The sequence below is a fragment of the Phoca vitulina genome, unplaced genomic scaffold, assembly GCF_004348235.1.
Source record: "Phoca vitulina isolate PV1807 unplaced genomic scaffold, GSC_HSeal_1.0 scaffold31, whole genome shotgun sequence".
Classification (NCBI taxonomy): Eukaryota; Metazoa; Chordata; class Mammalia; order Carnivora; family Phocidae; genus Phoca; species Phoca vitulina.
The window spans coordinates 16,128,754-16,152,796 of NW_022589734.1; the positions used below are offsets into that span (position 1 = coordinate 16,128,754).

The 24,043-nt window shown below is 44.5% G+C and overlaps 1 protein-coding gene across 1 annotated transcript; it reads left to right on the forward strand.

The window, feature by feature from the left end:
* Positions 1–1,567: 1,567 nt before the first annotated feature.
* MYLIP (myosin regulatory light chain interacting protein) lies at positions 1,568–22,136 on the forward strand. Its single transcript, XM_032424885.1, has 7 exons — positions 1,568–1,811; positions 2,921–3,111; positions 15,179–15,364; positions 16,666–16,863; positions 17,568–17,732; positions 18,618–19,038; positions 20,588–22,136. The coding sequence occupies exons 1-7, from the start codon at positions 1,725–1,727 to the stop codon at positions 20,675–20,677; spliced, it is 1,338 nt and encodes a 445-aa protein (XP_032280776.1). The 5' UTR covers positions 1,568–1,724; the 3' UTR covers positions 20,678–22,136.
* The last annotated feature ends 1,907 nt before the right edge of the window (positions 22,137–24,043 follow it).

Consider the following 24,043-nt stretch of genomic DNA (forward strand, 5'->3'; position numbering starts at 1 on the left):
AGATTAGATAACAGTGATCCAAATATCGTCTCCCAGATAAATGTCTCAATCAGTAAACTGGATTTAAGGGAATGGGGAACAGGAGTTGATATGAGAGGAGAATATTTCAGCAGTACAATATCATGAAGTGTATTTATTTGTAAGACACAAAGAAAGCTGTGAGTGCACAAGTCCGCCTGCGACACTGGAGGTAAGGACTTTCAGTACTTAGAATTTTGCCCATAGTTGGCTTTAGCGAGAAAGACTGTGATAGTATCCTTCCTTGTAGCCTTCTGCTCCGATGCCCTTCCTATTTCTTCAGCAATAAAAGCCACCGGGACGGAGATCATTGAGATTCAGGAAAAGGGGTAAGAACAAGACGCCACTGGCAGACAGTAGCCGAGCTGACATTATAGATCTCCTTGCAAATACCGGGTCATTCAAATGCTTTCATGAGCATATCTCTGCTGCTCTTCCCAGCAATACTGGGGAGGGGGGGGCGGGAGCGGATGAGGAGCAGAGCAGATACTGTGGTTTTCATTTTACTGTTGAAAACACTTAACTTCAGAGAGAGGAAGTAGGTTTTCCAAGGGTCCCAGGCTGAAACCCACATCTTCTCGTTTCTCCTATAAAGAAACCAAAGAGGTAGGTTAATTAATGTATTGGCAAAAAGGAACAAGTAGTAAATGAGTGAAGAGTAGTAGGCCTTGAATTATTAATAGCTACTACACCTCTTAGGTTCCGAGATTAAGTCCCTAACCTTCAAGATGGGGAATAACATCTGGTTGCCTGAGAGAAGGGACTGGAAGCACAGCACGGGCTCAATTAACGTTTAATGAATGAATAACGCACGAGACAGGATGCACTACCCAAGAGAGGGCCTTAGAGCCCCGTAAGGTGTTCTGATTCCGCACGGCCAGTAAACAGAAGCCTCTGGAGAGGATTTAGACAGAAGCACTAGCTCAAGCTCCCCGGCTCAGGGGTCACCTGCAAAAACTTTTATACTCAGATTTTGTTTTTCAGCTGACGAGGTCTAAAAGGAGGAACAGCCGTTCCGCCTTCCGACAACCCACTGCGGCAAACCCCGGGGAAAAGAGTTTGCTTTGGGCTTGGGGGGGCTCTCTTCCCTTTTTGTGTGCACCTCTCCCGAAAAGCGTTCTCGGAGCGATCCAAGGCTTCTGGAGAACGGCAGGCTGCTCGGAGGCGTTGACTCCCTGTCAATTCCAGCCCGACAGAGAGGCGCCCCCGCCTCGGAGCCCCCGGCGGTCGCCCGCTCGGAGCAGCGTCGCCCAGCGGGCAGAGGCGGCCGGCGCGGCCCGGAGCCTCCCTCCTCCCGCAGCCCTCGGCGTCCGCAGGCTGCCACCTCCTGGGGCGGCCGGGCCGCGGCCGAGCGGGCGCCGCTATTGGCTGGCCGGGCGGCGGCGGAGGGGCGGGGCCGCCGTGATTGGCGGGGGCCCCAGCAGAAGGGGGCGGGGCGCCTATATCAGAGGAGTCCCCCGTCGCGCCGCAGGCAGTCGGGCTGCTGGAGTGCGGCGCCGCCGCGGAGACCCGGGAGGCCGGCGGGCGGGCTGGCGAGGGGGTGGCGGGGAGGAGGACGCGGGGGGCCGCGGGGCGGCGGGCAGCGGCGCTGCAGCCTCCCGAGGGCCAACTTCGCCGAGCCCGGGGCTGGGTCTGAGCGGTGGCGAGGCGGCAGCCCCGCGCACACCAAAGAGGAGGCGGCTGTGGCGGCAGCGGCGGCCCCAGCCATGCTGTGCTATGTGACGAGGCCGGACGCGGTGCTGATGGAGGTGGAGGTGGAGGCGAAAGCCAACGGCGAGGACTGCCTCAACCAGGTGACGACGAGGGGCCAGGCTGGGGAGGGGGGCCGGCCGGTCCCCCGAGGCCGAGGGGCCTCGCGGCGGCGCCAGGCTCCGGGGCGCGCCTTTTGCCGGGGGACGGGCGGCGCTGCGGCTGCGGCCAGCGGGGGAGCGCGCCCCGGGCGCCCGGCCCGCGCCCCTTCCTCCTAGCGGCCGTGGGGCACGCGGTCCCCGCAGGCTGGGAGCGCGGGGGGGGGGGCGAGGACGCGCGCGGCGGGCCTGCCACCCTGCCCCCCCCAACCCCGCACTTTCCCGGAAGAAGGCGGCCCAGCACACCTGCCGCAGGTGTGTGCATGATGCCGCCTGTCGGGTCCCCGCGGGGTCTGGCAGTGCCAGCTGAGTCCCGAGATGAGGTGGCTGCTGGCGTTCGCAGGTCCCTGGGGTTGCTTGGCAGACAAGCGGGGCCCTTGTCTCTTGCTGCTTCTCAGATGGACCATTCACCTGCACCTCCCGGTTTGCAGGGCTCAGGAGAACCATGGGTTTTGGTCATCCACTCCGTTGTCTTTAAAGCACGCATTTCCTCAGGAGTAAAAAAGAATGGTTCGAAACAGTGCATGTTGGTATGACAGCAAATTTGATCTCAGATGGAAAGCTGTGCCCTCAAACCCCCTAGACCTGAGATGTTGGGAAAACCTCTTGTAACAAGCTTAGCTGACACTTGTGGCGTGTTTCCTCAGTGTGTTTGTTTTTTTTTGGAGTCCAGATGGTTAAAATTGTCCAGATAATCTGCCAGATCAGCTGTGCACATTGTGCTGGTGGAGGAAATTCCAGTGATTGGAATAAGAGGGAAAATACCCTGTAGATTCCCTTCCTCAGCCTTTCTGGAAGGCTGCTTTTGAGGACTCCTTTTTCTCTACTGCAATTGGCGGCGGTGTCCTAGGTGTTAGAGGAAGCACAAGTCTCTCCATTGGTTTAGCAACACTAGGATGTAAGAACTTTGTTCTTAAGCTTAAGGCGGGCATTGTGACACCTTTGTTGAACTTTGTGAAAAGTACGCAGGAATCTTAGACCTAGACGGTGTCCTTGGATTTGCTTCAACTACAGGGACCATTTGCTCATCCATGTTGCACTCATTTTTGTTCTAGGTGTGCCGGCGGTTGGGAATTATAGAAGTTGATTATTTTGGACTGCAATTTACGGGTAGCAAAGGTGAAAGTTTATGGCTAAATCTGAGAAATCGGATCTCCCAGCAGATGGATGGGCTAGCCCCTTACCGGCTTAAACTGAGAGTCAAGTTCTTCGTGGAGCCTCATCTCATCTTACAGGAGCAGACTAGGTAAAATGATGCTGAAATAAACCAATGTCAAATAGACTTCTGATTCCATTTAGAAGGGCCGTTGCCCCTCCCCAGAGATGTTCACAGGCAAATGTGTTTGATACAGAGCGAGTTGGTTCATCACTGAGAAGTTTTCCATGGCACAGCCCTTTTGTTGAGGTGAACAGGGAGCTGCCTAGTTGGCCTGGGGTCCATTTTCTAGCTCTTGTGGTTTTTCTTGTGTTTATAAACAATGAGGGAGCAGGGTTGAATTCTTACAAACACTCGGGATCCATGCCACGACGCAGGGGGAAAAAAAAAATGGTTAAAACCCCAACTGACTTCCTGATAGCTGCGTATAATGCCCGATAGTAACCTCTGCCTCAGCAGTGTTACTCCAGGTCATTGTAGACTCTTCTAACAGAAAGCAGGAAACGGTTCCTCTTGGGTTAGTTACTTAAAGTTAGTCAACTTCAGCCTAGTGTCAGATTACAGTATGTAGCAAAGAGCTCTGTCCGACTCCCTGCAGAATTTTAGAAGTTTTTAAGTTTCTTGAACACTTAGAGAACTTTGTAAGGCCAGTGTAACTGAACTCCAGCCTACAGATACGTAACACATGATTGTTTAGATTGTTGAATTTATCTCTCTACTTCTAGAAAACCACCAGCAGTGGTAGACAGCTGGAGCATGTGGTTTCCTTTTTCAAAGAGAGAATGTTTTCTCCACTGGACTGACTGTAATACTTCTTAAGGATGAGCCAAATTAGGAAACTGGCGTTCAGTATTTATTGCTGAAATGTAAGAGACCTCAATCGTATAGCGACATGTTAAAAAAAAAAAAAAAAGAAAGAAAGAAAAAGAAAACGACTTATAAAAACAACAAACTTTGGATCTAAGTTCTGATATTTTTCATAATCCTTTGGTTTGGAAATTTGCCATGCACTTGAAAAATGTGAGTGTGACAATCTCGAGTAATGGTAAGTGGGCAAAATCCTTTAAGAGTTGTTAGCATGTCATTTTTTTGTCCTCTGCTGAAGGACTGATAGAAACATATTTTGAAATACTGTTCATTTGAATTTGAAATGTCTCTTTTACCTTGTTATGGAGCTTTAAAGAGTGAGGGAAATGTTCAATTTTGTTTCTGGGCAAGCTAGTATATTACATTCTTAGTGTTCCTGAAAATGTCTTGCACAATATTCGCATGATTGCACGTTTAAGGATGTTTTAGCTGTTTATATTAATCAGAATAGGGTTGTATTTCTTTGTTTTAACTTAAAGCTGATTTGTGAAAGTTTCCACTCTGCACTTCAATGTGATAACTTGGAGTAGAGTAAGAGAAAAGGATACACACACACACACACACACACACACACAAACACACACACATATATATATATTACAACATATTGGAATTTTCATTGTGTAGTTTTATGATTTTGCAATCCTTTCTGGGTCTCCGGATGCAAATCTGTTTTGATGGTACAACTTTATTTTTTAAATTTGCAGAAGCTTCAAGGACCAAATACATCTCATTTAAACAATGGCTGCAGTCATAATAGCGTAATCCAATTGTGTTATGAATGATTACAGACTTTGAAGTTTGCTACTAGATGGTCTTTACCTGTGCTTTTCTGCAATTGAGTTAATAACCATTATTAAGTCCATTTTATTCATGCAAGAAATAGAGATATTCTGTGAATTAGATATTTCCTACTTTGTTGAGTCAGTTGACTAACTCTTGAGATTCATGCCTACTAGCACTCAGAGAATACACATACCTAGTTACCTAGGTAATTTTAATTGATTTTAGTTCCTTTTGAAATCTTATCAAAAAATTAGCATGATCTAAACATTTGACTTGCTTTTAAAATATTGGTGAATTTTACTTGTTTTTTATGGGGTTGTCCAAAATACAGAATTTGAAGAAAATGCCACTTTTAAAGCATAGAGCATTCTGCTCTAATAACTAAAGTGATTTGTAATTAGCATTTGTACCTTTTCATTAGGATCAGAAGTTGTGCTGGGTCCAATATAGTTACAATTAGCGTTGTTTTTATGTGCATGACACTACAGGGCAAAAATACTGATTTTTCTCTAATGCCATGTTAGCCAGATAAAGCTGATTGGTAAGCTCTTTGATGTTTAATAATTCGTTATAAAATATTTATATAAACTGCCATGAAAATAAAATAGATCTGTTTACATAGTCCATAAACACAGCTCTGCCAGTCCAGTTATGAGCCATGATTTTTTACCATCTCAAAGTCAAGTCAGGAGGGTACATTTAGTATACTCACAGTGTCTGGATAGTTTATTAAATGGTTCTGAAATATCCTGGCCACATTGGCCTCTGTGGAGAATTAAAGTAGCCTACTCACAGTAGAGCTGGTCTAAGTGGGGGCAGTGAATATATTAGTTTGCATCAGATTAGGGAGGCGGCTGCTGAATGGCAGACAGGAACGCCTGTTGGTAACAGGAGAGTAGTTGGGGAGGGGTGGGGGTGGGGCAGAAGCCTTGCATTCTGGGGGCAGCTCTGCACCCAACTATCAGAGTGGACAGACTTCCAAGATAGCCAACCCTGAGCTTCATCTCAGTTGAAAGCCCAGGAAGAGTTTGTCTCTAAAAATCCTTTCTGGCAGTAAATTTTTTTTTTCTTTGCTTCTGCTTCCTATCTTATTTTCCTTACTGTTTTCCTAAATATATTTTTCTGAAGACAAAAAAAAAGAAAGAAAAGAAAAAGAAAAAAAAAAGACCATACCAAGTGTCTGCTTAGATTGATACAGTTAATCTGGTCTCTGATTTGGTTCTTTACCCAGATTAGTATGTTTGCCTTTGAATGGGGGGTCTGGAAAGTAACCAGAGTCTTGTTCAGACTCCGCTGACACATTTCAGAGACAGAGGCCAACAGGTATATTCAGCAGATGTTTGCCATGCTGTGCATTAAAACTAAAAGTGAAACTAATGAATTCTGGAAGTAGATCTGAAATAATAGTGATCTTTGAAATTCTTGCCTTTCAGAGGCTCTCAGTTATCCACAGCAATTCAGACCAGATTGTGTCACATTTTCAAAGCCAGAGATTTGAGAATTATATGCTTCATCTACAGAGATGGTGATTATACCATCCACTGCCCATAAAATGTATCTGTTTCTCCTGACTTTGCTACATTTTAGCAGAGTTCTGTGATCTTTGCTAGGGGCTCTCCTGCTTCCTTAAGACTCACGAACACCTGAATTCTCTTTCCCAGAAATCAGCCTTAGTACAAGGGTTCCATGAGTCCTGCACTAAATGTTCAGGGAAATGCTGTAATCCTGAGCGTTGAATCCCATCAAGATTTTAGTGATACGAGCAAGTGGTGTTGAGTTTGACTCATCCCTCGTTAAATCCTGCTGTCCTCCAGGCTCCACTCAGTTGTTGCTCCTTGGGAAAGCCTTTGCTGGGCCTGCTCAGGAGACTGAACTGTCCCAAGACATCATGTAGCTTTCCTTTATGGCATCTAATGAGCGTATAACACTACCATTTACTTCTGTGACAATTTGTTTATTGTCAGCTACTCTAATAATTTAAATTCCATGAAGCAGGGGGTTGATCAACATCGTATTCCCAGAGTCTGCCAAAGTGCCTGGTGCATAAACATATGTTGAATCAATGAATTGAGAAATTAGAAGTAAATAAAAATGGGGTTAACTGATAACTGATAATACAAATTTTCTTACAGATAATGAAATGTTTACCAGTTTGCTTCTATAAACTGAAAAGTTTGAGACTATCTAAAAGAAATCTCACCATTAAAAAATGTTTTGTAGTGATTATTCTCTGTTAAGAATTTGCTCAGAGCTTGGCATTCTTTTGCTTCCTTCTTTCCCTCTCTCCATCGCACCCCAAGCCTTTTGTTTATTTTGGCTGTTAGTTCTCATCTAAAATGAACTACCACTCACCTGGACCTTTTATGAAGTTCAGATAGTTTCAAGCTACAGGCTCTCTTAGTCTAATTTTCAGCCAATTTGTAGGTTCTAAGTACTTATTGAACCCAGGTTTTCTCTTCTCCCAACAAAAATCACTTAGATGTCAAAATCCAGGGAAGATGGCATCATTGAAATCCACAAAGCAAATGCCACACGCAACCATGGGCAGAGTTGAGGTGATAATCTTGAACGTATTCAAACCAAATCATATGGATCCTAGCCAGGGCCTATAATCATTTTCAGTATCTTTCAACATATTGTCAGTGTTGGTAAAGGTTTCTTAGCATAATTTTCCTTTGTGGAATTCAGAATGGGTATGTTCTGTAGGACACTGTTGCAGCAATATTTATCTGATATAAAGGTGTTGCTGTGTTTTTCTTATCAACTCTATGCCAAAGAGTAGAATGACACATTCCTTGTTTTTTTGTTTTTTTGGTATGACCAAAGACAAAATAGGCCCCAGGAAAGAAAAGCAGGCTTCTATATTGTTTTCAGAAAGTATTAATTAGCTTTCTGAATTCTGATTTATCTATTATATTTTTCTTTTTGCTCAAAGTATAGGATGTTTGCATGATCATATGTTTATTTTAGCCACAGATCTCCCATCTGGGCACAATCAGTATCTTTATGAATTTCTCATACATGTATATTTGTATGAAGTTTCCAAAGAACATTAAGAAATCGATTTTTTTATGTAACCAAAATGAACTTTTAATTTTAAATCTGTCATTTGAACTAAAACTGGACAATGTAGATGGCACATAGGATCAGACTCAGGGTGCCCAGTGACGCACTACTCCATGCAAATGAGGTACATTTACTCTCGGAGTCATGCCCCACTGTAGCCTGCTTCCAGACCTCTCCTGGATTTAACAGCACTCACAATCAATCACAACACAATCCAGACCGTTGGGAGAGATCGTGTAGGGAACACGTTTAAACTGCAGGATTGCCTGGATTGTTGTTTGCCTAGGTCAGGTATGTGTTGTGAGTAAGTAATCCTATTTCTTCCAAGTGCAGATCTCATGCTTCTTGTAATCCTTTTGAGGTTGGGGGGTTTCCCTTCCCTTTCAGCCCCTCCCTACCCCCCATATCTTTTAACTGCTTTGGAACCTGAGGAAGAGCAAGTTTGTTCATGGGTCCCATTTTCCATTTTGGGCTTTGAGAAGGATTTCCTTAAGCTGAATAGAGACCTGACTTGGTCATTATTTGCCCCTGACAGTTTTTCAATTGCAAGCCTTCCATGGAGTGTAGTAGATCTGATAGTTCATTTCAGGTATAGGTAGCTGTTCATTTGAATTCTGAACCATGACCATAGATTTTCACTAGTGTTATTTACTGAACCTCTTATTATGAAAATTTTCAAACATGTAGATAAGTTGAAGATTTTTACAGTGAACAGCTGGTACCCTGATCTAAATTATACTATTAATAGTTTAATCAGTTTAAAAGACTTGCTTTATCACATGTTTGTTTTTAATGTTTTTCAAACTAAGTTATGGGTAAGTACACTTCCCCCTAAAGACTTCAGTATGCATATCCTTAAGTAGAACTCTGTATTTATCTACAGTTCTTTTTTTCCTTTTGATAAAATATTTACATACAATGAAATGCATAAATCCTAATTACACCATTTGATGAGTTTTGACAAATGGATATGTCTATTTAAACAAAATCCTTATTGAGATTTAGAATATTACCGCCACTCCAGAAAGTTCCCTCATGCCCTTCTGAGGTCAGTCCCTGCCCTCCTTCCCCACCCCCACCCCCCAGCATAGGTTAGTTACGCATGTAGTGCGTGCTCTTTTGTGTCTGGCTTCTTTTTGTTCATTATAATTTTTTAGAGATTCATCATATTATTTTATATATATATATATTTCAATGACTGTTCGTGCTAGGTAGTATTCCATCGTATGAATATACTACTATTTATCGATCCGTACTCCTGGTGATGAACACCTGTTTTCCACCTATTCTGAGTAAAGCTGCTGTGGTCAAGTACAATCTTTTTTGAAGACATATATTTTCCTTTCTCTTGAGGAAATACCTAAGAATGGACTAGCTGGGTCACAGAGGAGGTGATCATTTCGTTTTTTAAGTAGCTGCCAGGCCTTTCCCCAAGGTGTACCACTCCGTCCTCCCATTGAGAGTTTCTGAGTCCCCCACACCCCTGCCAACCTTCCAGTGGGGGTGTTGTAGGTTTCATTGATCCATCTCTCTTGATTAATAATGTTAACCACTTTTTTCATGTGCTTATTGGCCTTTCCTCCATATTTTGTGAAGTATCTATTCTAATCATTTACCCATTTTTACTGAGTTGTTGCCTTTGTTTTTGAGCTATGCAGATTCTTTATCTATACCAGGTCTTTGTCAGAGATGTGTTTTGTAAATATTTTTTCTATTGTGGCTTGCCCATTTTCTATTTTTTTTTAAGACTTTTTATTTATATATTTGAGAGCGAGCGAGCACGGGGGGTGGTGGAGAGGCAGAGGGAGAGGGAGAAGCAGAGAAGGAGACTCCTTGCTAAGCAGGGAGCATGACATGGGGCTCAATCCCAGGACCCTGGGATCATGACCTGAGCCGAAAGCGGACGTTTAACCGACTGAGCCACCCAGGCGCCCCTTGCCTGTTTTAATGCTTTTTGATGAGTAGAAATTTTTAATTTTGGTAAAGTCTGATTTATCCATTTTTCTCTTTTATGATTTTTGCTGTGTCCTGAGAAACTTTTGCCTAGCCCCCAAGTGATGGAGATACTCTCTTACGTGTCAGTCTAAAAGTTGTTACGGTTTTAGCTTATACATTTAGGCCTAGGAGCCATCATGAACTGATCTTTGTTTCAGTGGAACTTAAGATACAAAACAAAACAAAAATGTGTAGTAGTTTTTTTTTTTTTTAATTTGATAGTTTTTAAATACAGCTTGGCAGTTGGAGTTAGGTTTAAAATAAACCGATGTGGTGAACTGACTTATTGGACTGAGGCAGGCACGCGGGTGATCTCAGAAGGGCCTCTAACTGGGTGAGGGACACACCACCGTCACTGGCCAGGCTCAGTCAGGTCTGGGGGAGAAACACTGTTCAATTGTTGGCCCTGGAGAGTTTTTAAAAATCGCTTCTTAGCCATTTTAAAGATATTTTAGGTTTGTTACTTCAATGTGGAGTCTAATAGCAAATGTGGATATAGTTGGTTTGCATTTGTGTCACAGAAAGTTCTTCAAAATGATGTCACCGGGAGGATACCACAGGGCAGTGAGTGAGCGCAACCGCCTATGATGGTCAGGTCAGCAACCCCTGTCGGTTTGCAGAAAGTTCTGCTTTGATTATTAGATGATTTCTTTATGAGACAAGCCAGTGTTCAGAGGACAGTTCTCTGCTTACAGTTCTTAAAAGATAAATGACCTAACTTTATTCCTTAAAGCTATGGAAAGGAATTAATTTTTAAAGTAGGAGAAATTTGAAGTACTCCAAAACAAAAATGTATTAAGGGGGTTGCCTGAGTGGCTCAGTCGTTAAGCGTCTGCCTTCGGCTCAGGTCATGATCCCGGGGTCCTGGGATCGAGTCCCACATCGGGCTCCCTGCTCGGCAGGAAGCCTGCTTCTCCCTCTCCCACTCCCCCTGCTTGTGTTCCTGCTCTCGCTATCTCTCTCTCTGTCAAATAAATAAATAAAATCTTTAAAAAAAAAAAAAAATGTATTAAGGATATGTGACTTTTTTTAATGAGAATATGGCATATCCTTAATATTTACTCCATTTTTTAAAAATTTTATTTTATTGTTATGTTAATCACCATACATTACATCATTAGTTTTTGATGTAGTGTTCCATGATTCATTGTTTGTGTGTAGCAACCAGTGCTCCATGCAGTATGTGCCCTCTTTAATACCCATCACCAGGCTAACCCATCCCCCCACCCCCCTCCCCTCTAAGAACCCTCAGTTTGTTTCCCAGAGTCCATAGTCTCTCCTGGTTCGTCTCCCCCTCCGATTTCGGCCCCCTCATTTTTCCCTTCCTACTATCTTCTTTTTTTTTAACATATTATTTACTCCATTTTTTTTAAATCTTCCATAATGCTACAGCAAGTGTGAATTCATTTGTACCCATGATGCAAAGACCTTACTTTGTGAACCAGAATGTTTCACTCTGGGCCTCCAGAGTGATCCACATATTGACAGAATCCGTTTTCTTAGTAACTGAGTAAAACTTGAAGAACCACACAGCTGGAAGAATGTTTAGAAAATGCAGTTTGAGCTTTTGTCTGCAGGACATATTCACAGATATTTGCTTAAGACGAAGTTTTTTTTCCCAAAGGCTTTCTTTCTTTTTAAATTATTTATTTATTTATTTTTAAAAGTTTTATTTATTTATTTGACAGAGAAAGACAGTGAGAGAGGGAATACAAGCAGAGGGAGTGGGAGAGGGAGAAGCAGGCTTCCCGCTGAGCAGGGAACCCGATGCGGGGCACGATCCCAGGACCCTGGGATCATGACCTGAGCGGAAGGCAGATGCTTAAAGACTGAGCCACCCAGGTGCCCCCAAAGGCTTTCTTTCTGTTTGTGATTCTAGCATGTAGCCTAAAGCCAATTAGAGAAGTCAACCACTTTTGATCTTTAGTTAAAAAAAAAAATTTCACTGGGGCAAATAAAGTCTTTAAAAAAAAATTTAATTGCAGGTATGACTTCTTTGACCACATCTGCTTATTTTGATATGATCGGTAACCTTTCACCCATTTTACAAAAAGGGATTGGGGGGGGGGGCGGTCCATGACCTAGACAGTTACAGAGCAGATGGTTCAAGAGAAAAATAATAGGAACAAAATACTTGCTTCAAAATCACCCCTCGAACACTTGAGCCATCACTGGATTCCTTGTTGGAATGTGTCTCCAAGCTCTGCCGTCGTCCCTGTTGGGAAGAGGGCATGAGATAGTATGCCCATGGCTCACCACAGCTGGTGACCCTTGCGGTCACTGCTTCATTGTCTTGTTCTCCTGAAGAGCATCCACGTGTCACCCAAAAATCAGTTTGAGGCTGGAGTTACCACGATAGGATATGTTCCTTTATGCCAAAGGCCGGTCAGTTCCAGCTAAAAAGGATCCGATCAGGTCACCCTGTGACTCCAGGGTGGGGCTTGGCACAGAGGCAACGAATGACAAATATTTGTGGACTTGAAATGAAAAAGTTACTTGGTAGCCATGAAACTGCAAAATACAGGAAGGGCCCTCTCCGAAAGTTCATGTAAGGGGGAAAGAGGAGGATTCTTCTACTTACGGGGTATGCATTGCCATCCAGCCTAGAATGGGTCGGGGGAGGGGGGCGGTATGTAGAAAAGGCCAGTTGTCCTCCTGCCCTCTTTGTGAAATTCTGACCCACAGGCTGAGAAGAGGTCAGCATTAGGTCTCAGACTGCTGACCACCTGTTACATTCTCTTACTGCTCCTTTGCCTTTGATTTTGGCAGCTCCCTCTCTAGGAGCAGGCGTGGATGGTTTGGAAAGAGAAATTGGATCGATGGTGAGACTCTTGCAGGCTAAACGTAACTCTTTCATGAAACAGAACTAGGCTCTAGGTTGATACTAGGGAAAGAAGTTAAAAGATACTCCCACCTGAGCAGTGATTAAGTTGAGAAGACTTAGTTTGTGGTGATACCCTTAAACTCATTCAGCACGTAGTTTCTTCTCTAACATCAGCATGTATTCAGAGTTTTGTTTCCCCTTTCATGAATACAGAGACAGCGATACGTTCACCAAGATGAAATTTACTGAATGGCCATCGAAAAAGCCTTGTGACAGCTGAATTAGTGTTGTAACACCAAGATTGTATGGGAATGCTAGTCCTCACTGCTCAGATAGCTATTTTAAAACAAGCTATTTCTGTGGTTATTTCTGCCCCAGTAGGGACCCCCTTCTCAGTTTAGCAGTGTGTCAAAAATACTTTAAAGACTAGCAGATGTTTGGGTTAATAAAAACCATGCTTATCTTCTTTCCATGCTCTTATGGCATTCTTACTGTGATTTCTTCATTGGGGCTTTGAATAAAGAAAAAGCTGCAGTATTTGGCAGAGTCTGATAATTTTAAGTATTTCTTTATCATTCTAGAACACACAAAACGTTGAATTTAAACATCTCTTAAAGGAAGATTAATGGCTCTTGTCTGCCTGACATTTTGAGACTGTCCATAGAGCCCCTCCCCCTTGTATTTCTAGCCCTGCTTCCTTCTGCTTTTCTTATATTGCTCATGGATCCCCTCTACCTGGGACATCAGACATAGGACTAGTATATAAATAAAAGCACTGTTAAGGACTGGAATAAGGGTATCCAGCTCAAGTGGGAAGCTGAGCTTATGAGCTCTATTCAGAGCTGTGTCAGAACTTTACTGCTGGTCGTAATTCATTTGTTAGTGGAAGGAATATTGTGACATTTAAGCAAGTTTGAGAGGCTATAACAAGTCATCAAAGGAAGCTTATACCCGTACGTTTGCCAGAGACCAATTTTATAACCTAGGCCAGTCTGTCTGTGGCAGTTTTAGATACTCTTGAGAATCTTGGGCACTCTGGATTAGCGGGCAACAGTGTGTGGCATTTCCTGGGAGTGTCTAAGTCTGACATACCTTATGTAAACGTAGAATGTAGTAGTGTATGCAATTAAGACAGGCACAAATGGAATGGGATTTGGGGTCCGCAGACGACGTGTGGTTTTACATCCATTCACAGAGCTCGCTGGTGCTAGAGACACTTGAGAAGTAGGCTAACATGCAGCTAACTGTAAAAGTTAGACTATGTCGAATACTATAATAGAGAAATAAACAGTTTGCATAGGGTATGGATGAAAGGGTATCTAAGTGAGGGGGCAGAAAGAATGCCTCTCAGGACAGAGGGAGCAGCCAAGACAGAGACACAGGGACATGAATATGTTTGGTCTTCCCAGGAAGAGGAATTGTCCCTTTCCCGGTGACATAGTGGCTGGAGGGAATGATGGGACATGTGGCTGGACGTTGGGGGGCCAGACCCACAGAACCCTGGGTTCATGCCAACAGCATGCTTCCTTGGCAAACAGTCAGGGGCCCTTGAAGGATTTTGAGTGGAGAAATGGCAAGCTTATCCCAGAAGCAAGTAGCTTGGAAGGTGGATTAGCAGAGTCTAGAGAGATTGGCTTGGGGGAGATTGTAAATTCTCAGACAGTTGAGAGCTGCAAGTAGGACATAGGAGGTAATAATAGGAAGACTGTAACTGACTTTAAAGAGTTTGCAGAGATAGAAAGTAGGTGGAAATAAAACAAAAAGTCAAAAGTGGGTCTATGGATAAGATAACAAACAAGTCTCAGGTTCCCACTGGCAGAAAAAGTGGGTTTGGGAAGGAAAGCAGTGAGTTTGGTTTTGAACAAAGTGAAATTAGGATACTGAACATCAAAGTGGAGGCGTCTATAGGCACTTGGACATTTGAATGTGATACTTTTAGAGAAGTTGGGGCAAAAACTAGAGATTTGGGGGTCATTTGAATAAAGGTGAGGATCTAAGATATGAAGTCCACATCAAGATCAAGTTTTTCTCAAGATAATTTCTTTTAAAAAATTTTTAAAAATTTAATGCAGAAACTTGTGTGGAGTTATTTTATATTTGATAACTTGAATGTTACTGAACTTGTCTTAATTAGATTAGTTTTCTCTGGGTTATACTTTTTATTCCAGAGAAACTTAAGTCCTTAGACTTATTTTGCCTTAATACTCAGGATTTAAAAAAAAAAAAAAAAGGAAGTGTCTTTAGTGGCGAGCATTTTGGGCGTGACTTTTTATTTTATTTTTTCTATTTTTATTTATTTATTTATTTTTTAAAGATTTTATTTATCTGTTTGACAGAGAGAGAGACAGCGAGAGCAGGAACACAAGCAGGGGGAGTGGGAGAGGGAGAAGCAGGCTTCCCGTGGAGCAGGGAGCCCGATGTGGGGCTCGATCCCAGGACCCTGGGATCATGACCTGAGCCAAAGGCAGACACTTAACGACTGAGCCACGCAGGTGCCCCGGGGGTGGCTTTTTAAATTATTGTATTTTCCTTACCTAAAAGGGATTGTGAAATTGCTAAGCAGGTTGAGCTTGATATCAAGCTAGTCCCCCAGGATAACCTTCTCGCAATGCTTTGCAGGCATATCTTCTTCTTGCATATCAAAGAGACCCTCCTGGCAGGCCACCTCCAGTGCTCCCCAGAGCAGGCAGTGGAACTCAGTGCCCTCCTGGCCCAGACCAAGTTTGGAGACTACAATCAGAACACGGCCAAGTACAACTACGAGGAGCTGTGTGCAAAGGAGCTCTCCAGCGCCACCTTGAACAGGTGAGGCTGCATGGAGGCAACTGTTCGTATTCATCGAGCTAGCGAATTTATAGGTATTTCCCTAGGAAAATGAATCTCTGGTATATATACAGGTAATTGGTGAGGCTAAGACTAGACCATTGCCCAATTTAGCCAGTTGTTCTCGAAAGATTCTTAGCCTTTTCTTCGAGAAATTTACAGACACAAAACAATCCACCTAAATGAATGCCCTTATATAAAATGCTGTGGAACAGGAATTTTTTTAAATCTCTGACCTCTGAAGGATGCAGATCTCTTCAAAAGTCTATCATACATGTTGGTATTTTCTTCATCCCAGCAAGGATTAAACCAAGAGACCTAACGTAGGTATCTTAGTTACCTATTCCTGGAGAATGAGTTACCACCAAACTTAGTGGCTTACAGCAACAAACAGCATCTCTCCTTGCTGGGGGTCGGGAATCTGGCTGTTGCTTGGCTGGGTTCTCCAAGATCTTTCATGAGGCAAGCTGTTGGTGGAGTTCAGTGTCATCTGAAGGCTCAGTCGAAGGAGGGATCCCCTTCCAGGTTGACTCACGTGGCATGTTGGCAGGGCCTTGTTCTCTCACCACACAGGCCTCTCCAGGGGGCTGTTTCATAATATGGTAGCTGGCTGCCCCCAGGACAAGCCGTCAGTTAGAGCAAGAGGGAACACCCAAGACAGAAGTCACGTCCTTTTAGAACGTAATCTCAGAAGTGAGTGACGTCCCATCACTTCTGCTTTATTCTGTGCATTAGAAGCGAGTTATGAATCCCGCCAGTCATTAACACAGCAGGGACTCAACGCTCAGGTGAAGGGAATTGTACAAGGGTGTGACTATCAGGAGGTGGGGATCTTGAAGGACTGTATTAGAGGCTGTCTGCAACAACAGTAAAATAAATCCTGCATTTTTCAGTTGCAGGTGATCTAATCAATCCCTTATAATGCTATATCATAATGAAACTTAGAAAGTAAGTATAGATACCTGCGTGAGAAGTCCCTACATACAAAATTTCTTATGTATATTTTAGAGATTTTCCGTAATTCTTCCAATTCACCCCTATCCAGCATCCCCACTTGCTTTTTCTACTGAATATTTAATACTTGAGATCGAAATGGTGTCTTAGAAGTATTTTACAGTCAATTTGCTAAATAAATGAAATATCAATGCTATATTGCTTTAAGTTTTTGAGATACATAAATGGCAGCATCTGCATGATTCACTAGTGAAAATGATACCGATTTCTCTCTAAAGACCACATCAGTTAATCTCTCCATGCCTCTCTGCCCTTCTGGTGGCCAACAGCATTGTTGCAAAGCATAAAGAGTTGGAGGGGACCAGCCAGGCCTCGGCCGAATACCAGGTGTTGCAGACTGTGTCGGCAATGGAAAACTACGGCATAGAGTGGCATTCCGTGAGGGACAGCGAGGGGCAGAAACTCCTCATTGGGGTTGGACCTGAAGGAATCTCAATTTGCAAAGACGACTTCTGCCCAATTAATAGGTAACCTACATCTTAAATTTTTATTTAGCCCAAAGCGTGTGTATCCCTTTATAGCTCTGCATATGAAAATAGATAAAACCAGAAAGGGATTTCCTAGACACTTACCTTTTAGGAATCAGATGTTTCATTTTGGGCATGGATATTAATTTTATTCAGGCCTTGATAACCGTTTAATTATTTTTTATTTTATTCATTTATTTTTTTAAGATTTTATTTATTTGAGAGAGAGAGAGCGCGCACGCATGCCCATGAGCTCGGGGAGGGGCAGAGGCAGAGGGAGAAGCAGACTCCCCACTGAGCAGGGAGCCCAACTCGGGGCTCGATCCCAGGACCCTGGGATCATGACCTGAGCTGAAGGCAGATGCTTAACCGACTGAGCCACCCAGACGCCCCTTAATTATTTTTAAGCTACGAACTCAAGTGTACTGATGTGGCAGAGTTAATATTTTTCAGATAAGTTCACTGCTGTAAAAGTCTCCTTTCCACCTCCACACACACACACACACACACACACACACAGCTCACTCCAGCACTTCTCTCCACAACTACTTTCTGACCAGGGAGCCGGGTGCTTACGTGCAGTCCCAGACCAAGCATCTGGTCGTACTGCTGGGTCCCGAGCACAGGGGAATCCTGCAGAGGTGCACACACAGTGACAGATCACTCCTCCAGGGCAGGCTCACTTTTCTCTTCCCGGGTTTCAGGATCGCTTACCCTGTGGTGCAGATGGCCACCCAGTCGGGAAAGAACGTGTACTTGACCGTCACCAAGGAGTCTGGGAACAGCGTCGTGCTCTTGTTCAAGATGATCAGCACCAGGGCAGCCAGCGGGCTCTACCGAGCAATAACGGAGACCCACGCTTTCTACAGGTACGTAGCGCTCCGTACGCCACAACCTTAGCGTCTGTCCGCAGCTCTGGGTTTTCAGGTGACAACAAGGTCCCTGTGGTTTCTGGTATCGTTGTGTCCGTGAATCTTGTGCAGAATTTAAGAAATCTGCTGCTTTCGAACATTTTGTTTGTCCTGCTCTACTGTAGCGTTGGGAGTCCTTATCGACGTGGACTCGTTCTTCCCACAGCCCGCGCGTGGGGACGAGCCGCACAGACACCCCCTCCCCCCACCCAGCTTCTCTTACCTTATTCCCTCACAACGCCTCCTCTCCCCAGGAACTCTGACTCGTTGGGCCCTAAGTCATCTCTGTCGGAGAGCAGCTACCCCGACTGCTCAGTGCACAGTTAGGGTTTTCTAACGACAGTAGCGATACCCTCATTTCGGAAGGTGCTTTAAAGCAGGCTTGTGGTTTGACCCAAATATGTGAGAAATTAAAGCTGAGAAATTTAATTGCGATCTTAACCTTTTCTCTGCTAAGATAGACACACAAATTTTGGAGCAGAATGGAAAATTTGTGGGAATTTTTAGCATAAAGCCAGGAAAGAAGAACGTGTCCCTTTTTCCTGCCACGAGCTGTTTTTGGCCGGACCTCCTATCCCCGGAGGTGGAAGCAGGCGCTCACGGTCCTCTCTGTTGATGGCTGCTTTATCCCAGGTCCTCCGGGGACACTTGAGAAACACAGAGGTAGAATCTTGAAATGTTCCACACACATAACACTGGAAGGATTTACTTCGGGGCATGCAAGCAAGAATACAAATGTCTGCTGACACGAACATTCTTAGGCACGGTAGCGTTTGAGGGTCTGAGTCTCGGGAATGCGCGGGCTTGTCGGTACTGAAGCAGACGTTCCATCTGTCCCTGCAGGTGTGACACGGTGACCAGTGCCGTCATGATGCAGTACAGCCGAGACCTGAAGGGCCACTTGGCCTCTCTGTTTCTGAATGAAAATATTAACCTTGGCAAGAAGTACGTCTTCGATATTAAAAGAACGTCCAAGGAGGTCTACGACCACGCCAGGAGGGCTCTGTACAATGCTGGTGTTGTGGACCTCGTCACGAGAAGCGAGCACAGCCCTCCAAACTCCCCGCTGAAGTCCTCGGAGAGCAGCATGAACTGCGCCAGCTGTGAGGGCCTCAGCTGCCAGCAGACCAGGGCGCTCCAGGAGAAGCTGCGCAAGCTGAAGGAGGCCATGCTGTGCATGGTGTGCTGTGAGGAGGAGATCAACTCGGCCTTCTGCCCTTGCGGCCACACTGTGTGCTGTGAGAGCTGTGCCACCCAGCTGCAGGTGAGGGGTGCTCGGCGGCAGGCTCACTCATCCCACCGTTCACGGTCGATGAGCACCTGCTGTGCGCCCAGCTACACCTGGACACCTGGGAAGGGGCTTCCTATCTGGGGACTTCACAGCTACTGCTCTTGGGAAACATTCTGGATTAGCACGCTATTTTCAACAACGTAATTGCTCTAAGTCGTAGACTTTTTTCAGGTTCTGGAAAGGAGGCTCAGATTCCCAAGGTAACACATCTAGTAAGCAGGTGAGCCGGAGGCTAGAACCATCGCTTCCTGCTTCCTGACACTTAGGAGGATGGTCTTTATTATTTACTTAAAATATTTGAAAAGAATACTAAGAAGCGGTAGTTAGAGCTCACTTTCAGTTCTGTGGGGGGATCGTTGACTGTGATGATTTGCGATTAATTTCCTTTTATTGCTGCCTATGCCTCAAAGGGCATCTTGGATTGGCTCTTAGTTAGCAAGTCAAACTCATTTTAATATTAATACAAAAAAAAAAGCAACGCATGTACGTTTTCCTTTCTTGCACCTTACATTTTCCCTTACAATAATTTTTTCAATTTGTTGTCATTTCTAAGAACTGTTTGCTAAATGTCACTGTGGTTTTATTTCAGAATTAGCCCTAAATAATACCTAGTCCTTCAAAAGCTGCTAATTTCAGAACTAGTTTTAGGGTTATATACTGAGCCGGCAGGATGCCTTTGTCCTTCCTAAGAGTAGATAATGAGTTAATAACAAGGAGTTATTTCTCCAGGAGCGGTAGGTCAGGGATTTGCCTTTTTCATGGTCGGACCCCCATGCCTAAAGCTTCCCTGTGGCTGAGGGAGGGGCCCGAGCTTGCTGAGAAGCCAGCCAGGGATGTGGAGCTATGACCTGGGATTCGGAGCAGAGCCGAGTTCACTGGCCACGTGGCATCAACCCAGCAGCACTGGCCTGGGTCAGCCCACCGAGCCAGGGACACCCAGACTCTGGAAGGGTCTCAGGTCTCCTCCATCACTGCCAGAGGGATCGCACTCTGCCCACGCAAGGACCAAGCCTCGCTACACAGCAGGAATTCTTTGCTAATCACTTTACTCATTGTGCCTGGGTTAGAGTGGGACTAAAAACCTAAGTAATTGCATGCAGTTTATACTTTTTCATAATATTTTGAATCCCTTGTAAGGTATACACTGTCAGACCCATTAGAAAGCAAAGATACCGGGGCGCCTGGGTGGCTCAGTGGGTTGAGCGTCTGTCTTCAGCTTAGGTCATGGTCCCAGGGTCCTGGGATCAAGCCCCATATCGGGCTCCCTGCTTAGTGGGGAGCCTGTTTCTCCCTCTGCCCCTCCCCCTGCTCGTGCATGCTCTCACTCTCACTCTCTCTCTGTCAAATAAATAAAATCTTGACAAAAAAAAAAGAGGGAGCAACGATCTCTACCACTTGAGAGCTAGAAATAGTCGTGGCCACAACTTAGGTAGCGAACGGAATAGAGTAGGTGCCGCACACGAGTACTGAAGACACAGCCCCGCGGGTGTCCTAACCAGTACCGTGGGCTTCTCTTTTCCAGTCGTGTCCGGTCTGCAGGTCGAGGGTGGAGCATGTGCAGCACGTCTATCTGCCGACCCACACCAGTCTGCTCAACCTGACCGTGATCTGACGTGCGGTGCAACTAACGGGACGTGCCACGTTTCCACGGACTGCGCTACTACTAGACCGTACAAATGATAGATCGTGGAGAACATAAATACTCCGACACCCATCTGCCATGCAACATTTAAAAAAAAGAAAAGGAAGAATAAAAAGAATACTCCTCCCCACCAAAACATACCACACGTAGAGTCTGCACCTGCAGTGGTGGGGGCCGGGAAGAGTTCTGGGCCACGGACACGGTCGTTGGATTTACTCTTCTTATGATCAAGTTAAAGGAATATGTGAAATCTGTGGTGTCAGTTAAGCGGCTGCAGAGCCAAAACGTGGGTACCTTTTAGGAAAGGATCTCCTGATGTATCCCGAGGTGTAAGTTTCCTACTTGGCAGCAAATTTTGTAAGAATTCATTTTAAGAATTTACTTGGTTCTTTTTGTACGGTCATGGAGCTCTGAACATTTTAATAGGAAATTTTTCTTAAAGAAACGGTCATTTTAATGTTATTTCTGTTTTTATTACTTGCTCAAGAATGATTGGAAGGCGAACAGATGTAGAGATCAATTCTGTGACTTTTAAAAAGTTGACAACCAGGCTGTCAGATGTAAACCAGCCTGGCTTGTGAAACAGAGAACTCAGTACGCACGGCTTCCTTTCCCCCCTCCCCGCCCCCTTCCCTCCCCCAAGTCTTTCGATTATAAAATGCTACCAGTCTGGTTATAAGATTTCTGTGGAATAGTCCGCACTCCTTGGGCTCTTTGAGTTGGTGGGATATTTTATTTAAGTTGAAAAGGGACTGCACGTTCCTGGGGAAGCAGAGCGTTGCTCGCGGAGATGAAGCTTCACGGTGTACAAACCGGAGGGCTCTCCGCTTTTCCCAAAAATTCCACTCCAGCTTCAGCCACTGGGGTTGCTTTTGCTCGAGCCATCAAGCCTTTTTATAGCCTTATTGTAGGTATCTTAGATTATTGTATGCTTTTTTTTTTTTTTTGTAGTAAATGCTTAAGTATTAACTCTCGGTTGTCTCCTCCCTAGGTCTTTGAGGGGTTTCGAGTTTCTTTTGTTTCTATATTCTTAATCTTGTTTTCCACTCCCACTTGGGCATTTTGGACGCTGGTCAGCTTGTGGGTTTTCTAGGACGTCGGGACACCTAGATGACCTTATTGGGTGCAATACTAGCTAAGTGAAAGCTAGAAACCTACACTGTCACTTTACTGAGATTTCCGAGTATACTTTTCATATTGCCTTAATGTAGCAGTAATGTGTTTATGCATTTGTTTCTTTGCACAGACATTTTGTCAAATATTAAAACTCTACTTTTTTATGGCACATATTAGCATATAAGCCTTTATTCCAAGAGGTATTTATTTTTTCACTTGTAAAAAAAAAATAATGTTTCCACATAAAGAACTCTGTTCTATCCTAAAGGACTTCTGTCTTTTGTATTCAGGATAATAAAGACTTTAAAGCAAATGTGGTGTTTGTGTCTTCACAGTTCTTGTCATTTAAACCAGTTTTATTCACTAAAAAGAGGAGCATTGATAACATCCTGCTTGGTATCTACTTTGGTCCTGTATGGAAAATTTGAAAACTTTCAGAGTATTGGCTCTAATTGAGAACATTCATCCCGTTATTCACTCCTCTGTTTTCTGGGCTGGGATTGAAATGTAGGTGAAAATGGAGTAATAGCTATAAGCAGATGAAAAGTTAAAAATTGGGGACAGGACTAGAAGGTACTGGAGAAGGAAAGGAATGACAGAGTTGGAAGTTAACCATTTAAACTCAGATGATGCTGCTAGTTAGTTGCCTGGTCGGGACAGGTGAGCGCCTGTCCAGGTCCGAGCAGTAATGGTCTCGGGCGGCAGACTCCAGGACCACATTCTGTGCAACGCCGAGCTGCGGCTGCTAGGATCCGCGCGCATTTGCCCACTGGTGCTGCTCAGGAAGTGCTTGGTACAGTTGAGAACCCTGCACGTCATGTATGTAACTGATAATTCTCCGTAGCAGTTGCAGGACGTGATTTCAGCTGCGGCAGAAGTTCAGCCCAGTACCAGTACAATTATTTCCAGAAAATAATCTTCTAAAAATTGAGAGAGAGGGATTTGTTTTCTACGATTCCTATACCTAATTCAATCTTACGTCAAGTTCTAGCAATCCTTTGTTCACTCAACACATTTGTTGAGTACCTAAGTTATTAACGCACGCTGGAAATGTAACAGTGATCAAGACGTGAATGATCTGTCACTGCTTTGTAGAGAGAGGTTAAATCATACTCAAAGTCGTAGAACATCAGCATTGGAAGAGCCATGGCAGGGTCAAGGGGTTGGAGTCACAAGGAGGGGTCATAAGACGTGGCAATAAATAGGTCCAGCGTTCTGGGAAGAAGTGGGTGCGCTTTGAGAAGTGAGGAGATGCTATGAGGTACCAGACAGCAGTGAGCTGTGGACGCAGACGTGCATTTGGTAGTGAGTAGCGTAAATCAGGATGGTGCTCTAGGAGGAGGCCAGGCCAGAGAAGCGTTGTGGTTTAGTATTTTCAGTGGGAGGGCGTGGGTAGGCCTAGAGGAGACAGCCATGGGCAGGGTGCTTAAAAGACACAGCGTGGAGGGATAAATGGGGAGACAGAAGCCTCAGGAGGCTCATCTGTCAAAAGACACAAGTTATAAGACTTGAACGAAAGCACTCTTTCACCTTTTTATTAATGGTTACAAAAATTAGAAATGGTTTTCCCCATCCGACCCCATTCCCGTACGTCTGTATTTATCCCGTCACAGATGGGGACTCAGATGCAATGCTGATAGACTCTGGGGTTGTCCCCTTACCTCTACCACTGAGGACCAGAAGGCCCACGGGTGACTGCTCTTGGGTAAAGCATGATCTCTTCCAAGAAAAACTTGAGAAATGCCCTGTAGGACAAAAGTTGGGGCAAATTTCCAAGCACAGACATGGGGAAAAGTGCATGTACCAGTCACGGCAAGTGTGCCTGAAGAAGGAGAGTAGGAGGGATGCCTGGGTGTTGAGAGAGCTCAGAATCAGCCAGGAAGGCCAAAGCTTTTTTCTTTTTAAAAGATTTTATTTATTTATTAGAGAGCAAACACAAGCCGGGTGGGGGGGGAGGGGCAGAGGGAGAAGCAGACTCCCCACTGAGCAGGTAGCCCAACACGGGGCTCGATCCCAGGACCCTGAGATCATGACCTGAGCCGAAGGCAGATGCTTAACCGACTGAGCCACCCAGGCATTCCCCCGTATATATATATTCTTATAATTTTCCCTCATCCATCCTCTTCATAAATCTTTAGATCACTGTAGACTGGGTGAATTGGGGAAGGCTTTTTGAAGTAGGTAAGTTCTTCTTTGTGTTGAAGTAAGTAGAGAATTTAG